Below are 9,652 nucleotides of genomic sequence, written 5' to 3'. Positions count from 1 at the left end.
TCCCACACTGCTGATTCCCAACCTTCAGGGTGCCCAGCAGGATAGTGACTAGGGACAGAGCTGCACACATTCCAGGGCACTCTTCACACATTGCCCCCTGGAGTTGTGCAATATGGTGGGCTAGCATCCAGTTTCCCCCACTCATTACCATTCAGGGGATCTCAGGTGGCCTTCCCAGGACAGCAGATCTGGGAGGGGACTCAGCAGGGAAGGCCTCAGGCCATTCAGGGGATCTCAGGTGGCCTTCCCAGGACAGCAGATCTGGGAGGGGACTCAGCAGGGAAGGCCTCAGGCTGGGGGCAGAGGCCTGGCTGGAATCAGGGTAATCATAGCCCATGACAGAGGTGGGGAAAGGTAAATAAATTTGATAGAGACAGAGCGGGGGTAGAGGTGGAAAATTCTAGATAAATCGAGTCATAGAATCTGAGCCATGGGGTGAGGGGATTGGGAAGATTAGAGAAGATCAAGTCCTCAGGGTCCAGGAGATTCCAGGAGAACTGGATACCTGCAGAAGGAGGTGGGGCAGGGCAAGAGTCTCCATTTCCCTGAGGCATGCTCTTGTGTGGGGGAAGGGCAAAGGCACTCCAGGTCACAGATGCCGGGATGCCAGCCCAGCCACATCAGTGTCAATGGACACCTCCAGGGGATAGGGATGAACCCAGGCTCCCATATCCCATATCCTACATCCAAACCCACAAAGGGGTCCCAGATAGGATCCATGATGGGGGCCTGTGAGGGGATCTGAGCAGCTCAGGGTACCTTCTATTCCTGCAAATGTCTTCCTTGTAAGGGAGCCTCTTATATCCCACATCCAAGTTCTAGAGTTCAAATTTCACATGCCACTCAGTACACCAAAGGGGGATGTGCTAATTGGTCAAGAAGCACTAGGTTGGGCCTTCCTGGTGGCGCAAGGGGTTAAGCACAGCACTGTGAAGCTTGATCAGCAGCCTCTGCAGCACTATCTCCAGCAGCCAGGGAGCTACCCACATGGCTCAGCAGACCTCTTCTGTCTCACCCGCTGCTCCCCTCAGCAGTGTACTTCAGTCAATCTGTCCTGCTCTCCGCTCTGTCTCTGGTGAATCCTCTCACCCCCACCATACCTCTGTCCTATACCCCAGTTCTTGTATGCATAAATAAATAAATCTTAAAAAGAAAAAAAAAAGCACTAGGTATCAATCAGACACCCTGCAGAGGGTCCAGGCCTTTCTCTACTACCAGCTCTTGGTGAGGCATTAGTCAAATCCCTGACTCAGTTTCCACATCTGAAAACTGTTATCAGGCTACTTCTGCTTGGGAGGTAGTTACCTGCCTGATCTGGCTGAGTGGCAAGGGTGGGCAGCACCCATGTAAGCTAGGAGTAGATCAGGCATGGAGGGGTGAAGGCAGGTGCCTCCTGTGGTTCAGGGGACTCTGAACTTGGCAACTTTAGGCTTTCAAGGTGCAGTTCCATAAAGCCAGGTCTGCTGGAGCCACAGCTGCACACATCCTACCCCACGCCCACCCCCTCAGGTTATGAGAGAGCCTAATTATTATTTACTGCTGGCTCTGACTCCCAGCCCACAACGAGTTGCACGTAGGACCTGCCCAAGTTTCTGGGAACATCTAGCTACTCCAGTGAGGAGACACGAAAGGAGTTGCGGAGGCCAAAGGAGAGAATTACATCAGCTTTTTTATGGGACTTAGGGAACCACGACTGGAGAGCAAAGGACTCGGAGAATCACAGCTTTTAAAACTCCTAGAATCTCAGATGGCCCCTAGCATCTCACTCACAGAGCCTTAGCATTACAGTCCTTGACCTCAGGAATCCCTCTCAATGCAACCAAGGAAGTGACCACAGAGAAGGCCTGCACCTCACCCGAGGTGGCGCAGCACAAGACCCTAGGAAGCTGGGCTGAGCTGTGTTGGATGGTGATCTGGAGTCAGCTGCAGGGACTCCATGTCCCACTAAGACTCTGCCTGGCTTGGGATCTAGGATCACAGGATCAGCCGCTTGGGATCTGAGCAGATGTCAGCCTCTGGGTTTATGACCCAGAAATGGCGGTGCCCCCTGCTGGCTACATTGGAATTCCAACAAGGAAGACTAAAGCAGGAGGAATGTTAGGTACTCAGCCTTAAATCCCAAGGCTCTGAGCTTGGTTAATCTGCAGCTAGCTACATCCTATCCCTTCAGAAAGTGGGCTGCCCTCCTGTGTTGTTGCTGTAGTTCCAGAGGGAGAGTGGGCTTGGGTCTAAGGAGGACCTGGGCCTAGAGTGAGGGTTGGCCTGGGGCAGGCAGGGGCTGAGCTGAGGCTGATGGGGTCTGAGGGCCAGGTTCAGTCTGCATTTAGGTCCAGACCCTGGCCTGGATCTGGAATCCCAGTGGGGTTGGGTTTTGCTTGGTGTCACACAAATAGGAGTCAAGTCCCAGTCCTGCCATTGCCAGGATGTGTGGCTGTGAAGCAAATGACTTCACCTCTTTGAGCACAAGCTCATCTACCCAGGGTGTTGTGAGGCTCTGCTGAGACCCCATGTAGGGGGCATCAGATTCTTTCAGGCCACTGGGTTGGGGAACCCCTATCTGTTCCTGCTCCTCCCCAACTCTCATTTTTGCCCTGTGTCCTCCCCACAGCTTGGCATCTGGGTTCTGCCCCCAATTATTAATACCTGCTTGCTGTCTTCCTCCCCAGTGCACCCAGCAATCTACCCTTTCAATTGCCTTTGCCAGGCAGGACTCCTCACTGGCCATAAAGGGCCCAAAATAGCATTTCCTTTGCTACTTCCTGCAACCTGGCCTGTGCCTTAAGGTTTGTGAGGCTAGAGGAGAGATTTGGTGTTTGGCAAGCATGCAAAAATATGAAGAGCACCCAGAGGTCACCCAGGTCCAGAGAGGGTAGACTCGCCTAGGTTCACACAGTTAAGGAAGGCCAGGGTTGATGCTCAAGTTCAGGCCCTTGGGCACCCCATTCCCTCCTCAGGACCCCATCAGAAGCTTTAGTCATTCTTCCTGCTCTCTTTGCCAAATGCTTTGGACCTACACACTGCTGCCCCTGAGGTGTGCGGTGGGGATCCTGGAGGCCAGCCAATTCAGCCCTATGTCATTATCTAACCACAGTCAACTTCTTGCCTAGACACACCCACGCCCAGTCTGTGCTGCCTTGCTGTGTGACCTTGGGAAAGTACCTCTCTGTCCCTCATCTTCTCATAAAGTAGATGGTCTAGGTAAACCCGGTCCTTTGTCCTTAGCCCAAAGGGTCACCTGGTGACTTCCTTTGCAGAAGGGATGGCATTTGGCCCTGACTCCCATTCTCTGAGGTCAGGACACCCTGCCCTGCGCTGATCTGAGGCACCTGAGCCATATACCTCACAAGTGGCTGAATGTGGCTCCTGTCTTCCAGCCACTGCAAGTGGTTACTCTTCTCTTCTGTCACGCATGGAGACCTGAGAGGACAGATCACATGTGAATTCAGGTGACCTCGAAGAAGGCATTTAACATCTTTGAAACTCACTTTCCTCACCTGAAAAAGAGACTAATGACACCAACCTCCAGAAACATTGTCCTGGAACTAAGTGAGATGATCCTTGCTCCAGGCTTGCAGCAATTAAATGGGAGCGAGAGTTGTTTTGTGACATTCAAGACCTAGAGGTAGATCCCAACTGGATTCTCCAGATCTAATTCAACAAATATTGAGCACCTACTGCGTCAGGCACTGTAAGCAGCTTGGGGATAGAGTAAAGAACAAAACAAAGCACTGGCTTCCCCCAGCACTGGCTTCCCCCAGCCTTTTCCTCTTGCTCCTCTGCTCCAGCTGGGCCTTCACAACTCCCCTCACTCCAGTCTCTTCTACCCTCCTTGCCTTGACTCAAATTGTTTCCTCTCAATTTCCAAATCCAGGCACCATTTCCCCCCACCCCAGTGTCTAGCCATGGCTGTACCTTTTACAGGATGTTTCTTCGCCTTGGTTGCCCCAACTAACCCGTGGTGTAAGAAGTCAGGGTGGTGGTTAGCTTGGGAAGCCAGATTGAGGGAGAGCATCAGGGAGCTTTTATTTTTTTTATTTATTTAAATTTTATTTTTATATTCCCCATACAATTACAACCCCCTTATTTTGACCCCAATCCCTCCCCTCCCCGCCCCCCACCCCTCATAGAGTGTCTCTGGTTCATAGCTGTTTGTTGATTTTGATTTTCACTTTCTTATAGTTATTCATTTTCCTGGTCCCTTATTTAAGTTTTCTAGATTCCTGCTATGAGTGAGACCATCCGGTATTTTTCTTTTTCTTTCTGGCTTATTTCGCTGAGCATGATCCCTTCCAGTGCCATCCATGTTGCTGCAAATTGCATGTGTTTCTCTTTTTTGAATGCTGAGTAATATTCCATGGTATATATGTACCACATCTTCTTGATCCAGTCATCTATTTTTGGGCATTTGGGTTGTTTCCAAAGCTTAGCTATTGTAAACAGTGCTGCTATAAACATAGGGGTGCAGGTGTTCTTTGGAATTGATGTTTCTGTGTCCTTTGGGTAAATACCCAGGAGTGGAATTGCTGGATAATATGGAAGCCCTATGTTTAGTAGGTCCAGAAATCTCCACACAGCTCTCCATAGTGGTTGGACCAGTTTGCACTCCCACCAACAGTGCAGGAGAGTTCCTTTTTCTCCACACCCTCGCCAACATTTGTTGTTGCTAGTTTTTTTAATATGTGCCATTCTCACTGGTGTAAGATGGTATCTCATGGTAGTTTTGATTTGCATTTCATCAGGGAGCTTTTAAAGTGATGAAATGTTCTGTTCCTTGATCTGGATGTGTTAACTTTATGAAAATCCATCAAGCCACACACTAATGGTTTGTGTATTTTTCAGTGCAAATGTTATACTTTAGTAAAAAATTTCCGTAGAGGGCCTCCCTGGTGGCGCAGGCGGTTGAGCGCCAAACTGTGAAGCTGTCGGCTGGCCAGGGAGGTGACCCACATGGCACAGCAGACCTCTCCTGTCTCACCCGCTGCACCCCTCAGCAGTGTATTTCAGTTGGTCTGCCTGTTCTGTTTCCTGCTGTCTCTGGTGAATCCTCTCGCCCTCTTGCACATCTGGCCTGTACCCCAGTTATTGTATAAATATATAAATCTTAAAAAAAAAATACTGTATTACTAAAAAAAAATTTCTCCTTAGAAAATACCAATACCTGGGTCTCACACTCATTTCTGATTTAATTGGTCTGGAACATGGCCTGGGCCCTTCAGGTGATTATAATGCGCAGCCAAGTTGCGAATCACACTTTAGAGGAGTGAGTACTTGTAGGACTCTCACCTGGGCCTGGGGCTGGACAGCCCTCATGCAGGACTGCCCTGCCCACAGCCGACTGGCTCTGGGGCTGAGTGCCTGTCCCAGGCTGACAGTGCCCTGGGAGCTCCTTTCAAGTAACAGTGGGCTGGGTCAGGCCATTCCTATTTGGGCTGGGGAATGGTGAGGACCTAGTTCAGTGCTGAACTGAAGTCTGTCCAGGGCCCTGTGTTAAAGTGCCCAGGTAGTAGAAGCTGTGAAGCAGCAAAGGATGATGTAGAGCCTCAGGGTGGAGAGGTCAGAGGTCCTGAGATGCGGCTCCAATGCCTGGGTCTTGAAGTTGTTGCCAGTTCATGCCTCCACTAACTAGCCCCCTCTATCTCCAGGTGGAAGGATCTCTACTTTGTGATTCAGATCTGTGCATACCAGGCAACAGTCCTTGAAAGGGCAGGAAGGGGGTGTTATCAGGCCTATTTTGCAGATGGAGAGGCTGAAACCCAAAGTCACATAGCTAGTTAGTAGCAAAATCAAGATTTCTGCTCAGCTTCAAGGAGTGTTCCTTGAAGAAAACTTGTATTCCTCCTTATGCTTTGTTTCATAAATTCCACATGCATGTTGCCTTTACTCTGATATGTAAATCTTCCTTCTCAGGTGCAAGTAAAATGCTGTAGGGAGATGTTCCATGCACGTCCTGTGGCACCGTGGGCCCAGCTGACCCCTGAGATGTGCATGCCAGTTTGCAAAGCAAAACTTTAGCAACTGATTTTAGTCAAGTCTTAATCATTTAGGTTGCAGAATATTCAAATGTGTTCAGCTGAGCTGAGGCCTGTCTGTCCTTCTCTACTATTTAGCTCAGCATCTTGGGTCCTGCAGGTGGATGTTGGGTGGGAAGAGCTCTGGCCTGGGTTTTAAGGCTTTTGCATTTTTTTGTTTTTTTAAGATTTATTTATTTATTTATACAAGCACTGGGTACAGTCAGAAGCACGGGAGGGTGAGAGAATTCACCAAAGCCAGAGTGGGGAGCAGAACAGGCAGAGTGACGAAGTACACTGCTGAGGGGAGCAGCGGGCAGCAGGAGAGGTCTGCACGCCATGTGGGACACTCCTCCGGTGGCCGGGAACAGCGGGGATCGAACCGGCGCTGCAGAGGCTACAGGCAGCTTTGCAACCCAGCGCTCAACCGCTGCGCCACCGGGGAGGCCCGGCTTTTGCATTCTTGTCTGATTTAATGACACTCCTTTTTGAACCAGCAATTAGCAGACTTGGATTCTATCCCGGCTCCAAAGCCTGATCTTACCTTGGCCTGTGTCAGATTCTCAAGTCTCTTATGAGGCTTAGCTGGGGAACACTGCTTCCTGGGAGCTGCAGTCTCGCTCACTGGTTGCCTAGTGTTTTACTTGCAGCTCATGTCAGATTCCCAAGCTCCATCCCAGACTCACTGACTCAGAAACTGAAGGGAGCCTGGGAATGTGTACTTAAACACACATAATTTGTGTTATGTTCTATATTTACATAGGAAAGCTGTAAAGGATTTGAATGCATAGCTCTGGTTACAAAACAGGACTAGTACAACCCTGCTGTTCTTATGAGGAATGTAGGATAAATGAGTAAAAATTCAGTCTTTTTTACGCTAGTCTCTATGCTACCACCAGCAGCCTTGATCATGTTACTGCAGAGGCGTTTGGGAGCGTGGACACCTGGGCCCAATAAGCATAGGGCATGCAATTATGTAAGGGCACACACCTGGGCCTAGAGACGAAGGCCGCTCGAGGACAAGGTAGACAGAGACATATACTACAGAACAAAGGAGATTGCGACAGGAGAACTCAGAGTATGGAGATTTGTGGGGCCTGGGAGATAGACAGGGCCCCTGCCCAGGCCCCCCTTGGGCCTGCCTCCTTGCATGCTAGCTTCCCTGCATGGTATGCCCTGTGTACCTGATTCAGCATTAAAAGGACTGTAAAATCCTATTGAGGACTCCGTATTTATCTGCCTGCCTGAATCTGCAGATTCAGTGAACCTGCCCTGTGCACGCTTGCCCTGCAGGAAACTGCAGACCAGACAAGGGTGGAGACCGGCCCAGGAGAACACAGCAAGTCAGTGGCAGCTCCCCATCCCAGCATGCTACAGGGTCTCTAAGGCCAAGCTTCTGCCCAGGGGAGAGGGTGGCAGAGGCCTAAGAAGCTGGGGAGCCCTAAGATTAGGCAGGAGGCCACAGTGGCTTCTAAAGACAAGTTTACAGTTTCTATTTATTGACTCTTTAAACTTCATCATCCAACAAAAGTTATACATGACTGTTTGGTAGCAAGAGGAACATAATCTAAGACCGCAATGACCCACCCACCCCAAACAAAAACAGAACCAAACAGAATAAAACAAACCCCACCTGAAACCAGACCTTTGGAGTTGCAGCTGAAGAAGCAAGGGCTTGGGAGTAGGCTGCCCTAAAGTAGAGCCTTCCAAGTGAAGAGGCCACGCCTGGCCCCTCGGCTTTGGGTGTCCTTCCTAGTGAGGCTGCCTTGGCAGGAGAGGGTGCGAAGACAGGGAGTCAGTGGTCAGAGTGAAGGGGCACCTCAGTGCCCCCTCCCATGGTGACCATATGTGCCAGTGCATGAGACACGGAGGGGGGTGCTGGGGGGGTGAGTGCCAGGAGAGCAGGGGCCTTTTCTCTTTCCTCCTTAGGCCAGGAGAGAGCCTTGTCCATGGTCCCATCAGTGTTCCCAAATCAAGAAACTGCTGAAGGCACTGCTTACAAGCTAGGAAATGCCAAGGTCTGCCAGAAGGGAGTCAATGCCCCCCAATAATCATCAACTTGTCCTGGATGACTGGGGGACTTGGTCCTTGGCTCTGGAGAGTGGAGGGCGGTCCAGTCAGGACAAGGCAGTGGGAAGTGTTAAGAGGCTGTTTAGTGCCCTGAACATGCAATGTGAGTGCACATCTGTAACGAGGGGGACTGATCCCTCCAGAAGGCTTGGTTAGGGTCCCAGGGTGGCTCCCAGGGCAGGGATAGGATTTTTTTCTTCTGTCATTTTATCAAGTCACCTGCTGTCCCAGGTCATTGCATAAATAAGTGCTCGGGAAGGTACACATCTAGAAAGGAACATAAATACTGTACATGGGAAAGGATTTCGTCTCCCCAGTCCTCCCATTGCCCCCAGAAAACCCTCCAAATATTGCACATGGCCCTCCCCAGCCCAGTGGGGTCCAGGCCCGGCCGTGTCTTTGGTAGAAGCTCCAGGGACAGAGGTCCTGGGCAGCCCACATGCCCTTCTTCCCTACCCCCATCACGACGGGGCACACAGAGCAGCTGGAGGGTCAGGAAAGGCTGGGCCCAGCTGGCCAGCAGGTGTCCGTCGGGAATGCTTCTGAGAGGCTGAGAGGGAGCCCCTGGTCAGACATTCCTGGTCAGAGTCTGTACGTGGGCTAAGAAGAGGCAAGCAGGCTGAGGGCAGGGGGTGGGTGCATCCTGGGTCACAGTGGACAGGGTCACACCCTCCATAAGAGGAGGTGGTTTGTGCTGTCGTCTCGGCCCACAGTCTCACTGCTGCCTCCGCCCCCGCTGCTGAGTCGGAAGTCCTCGTAGCCGTCACCTCCACTGATGACGAGCATTTTAGGCCTGGCAGAGGCAGGACCTCTATGCCGAGGGGAGTCCCGGTGGTCCAGTGATGGCAGCTTCTCAGGGCCTGGAGGGCAGAGGGGAGGATCTGTTAGCCTGGGGGCGGGGGGTGTGTGTGACAGGTGATCTCACTGCTCAGTATGGCCTAAGTTCCCTTACCCCAGAAGATAGGACGAAAGCTATGCACACTTCCTACGGAGGATCCCACTTCCTGGCACTCAGATTTCTTAGCTCCCGTCTGCACTTGTTAGTCACAAGGGATATAACTTCCCAGGGCCACACCACTCTAGCATCTTGATTACTGCACACAGACTGTCCTCCAGTACTCTGATCGCTTCTACTTCCCACAGCCCAGACCCAGGGAGGCAGCTTAAGTCTCTTCTGGACCCCAGACCACTCGTAGCACAGGCTGTCCTGCTTCCTAATTCCCACAGCCCTGACAAAGCAAGACTTTGCTCACTGTGACCTCCTTGGTGCATACATCGTTTCCTAATATGTTTCACTTTCTGAGTCTCGCAGGCCACCCTGTTTTATATGCCACCCTATGTTCTATTTTCTGACGCTATTTCTATTTCTTGTTCTACACATCACTTCCGGATTCACTTCCTGCCCTATATATAATTTTTACTTCCTGCTGTATATGCCTCTCCTGTGCTGTATTTTAATTCAATCTGACATACACAACCCCCACCCCATATCCTAGAAGATTTCATTTTGGAGTTTCTATGGCCTACTTCCGTAAATGACACTTTCAACTTTGCATCATACTTTTCCTCCCTCT

At 50.9% G+C, this 9,652-nt stretch overlaps 1 protein-coding gene across 1 annotated transcript in view; it reads right to left on the bottom strand.

Annotated features, from left to right (window-relative positions):
• Positions 1-5,134: 5,134 nt before the first annotated feature.
• Positions 5,135-9,652, bottom strand: part of ARHGEF17 (Rho guanine nucleotide exchange factor 17) — a 59,249-nt gene continuing 54,731 nt past the window's right edge. Inside the window, exon 21 of the mRNA XM_037522935.2 lies at positions 5,135-8,938. Within this exon, the coding sequence (XP_037378832.1) occupies positions 8,742-8,938 (197 nt within the window). The 3' untranslated portion in view covers positions 5,135-8,741. The remainder of the gene's footprint in view (positions 8,939-9,652) is intronic.

The sequence above is a fragment of the Talpa occidentalis genome, unplaced genomic scaffold (genome assembly GCF_014898055.3).
Source record: "Talpa occidentalis isolate TD23 unplaced genomic scaffold, MPIMG_talOcc4v2.1 talOcc4.3, whole genome shotgun sequence".
Taxonomy (NCBI): domain Eukaryota; kingdom Metazoa; phylum Chordata; class Mammalia; order Eulipotyphla; family Talpidae; genus Talpa; species Talpa occidentalis.
Note: the sequence above shows the minus strand (reverse complement) of the source record. Positions and strands in the feature narration are given on the sequence as shown.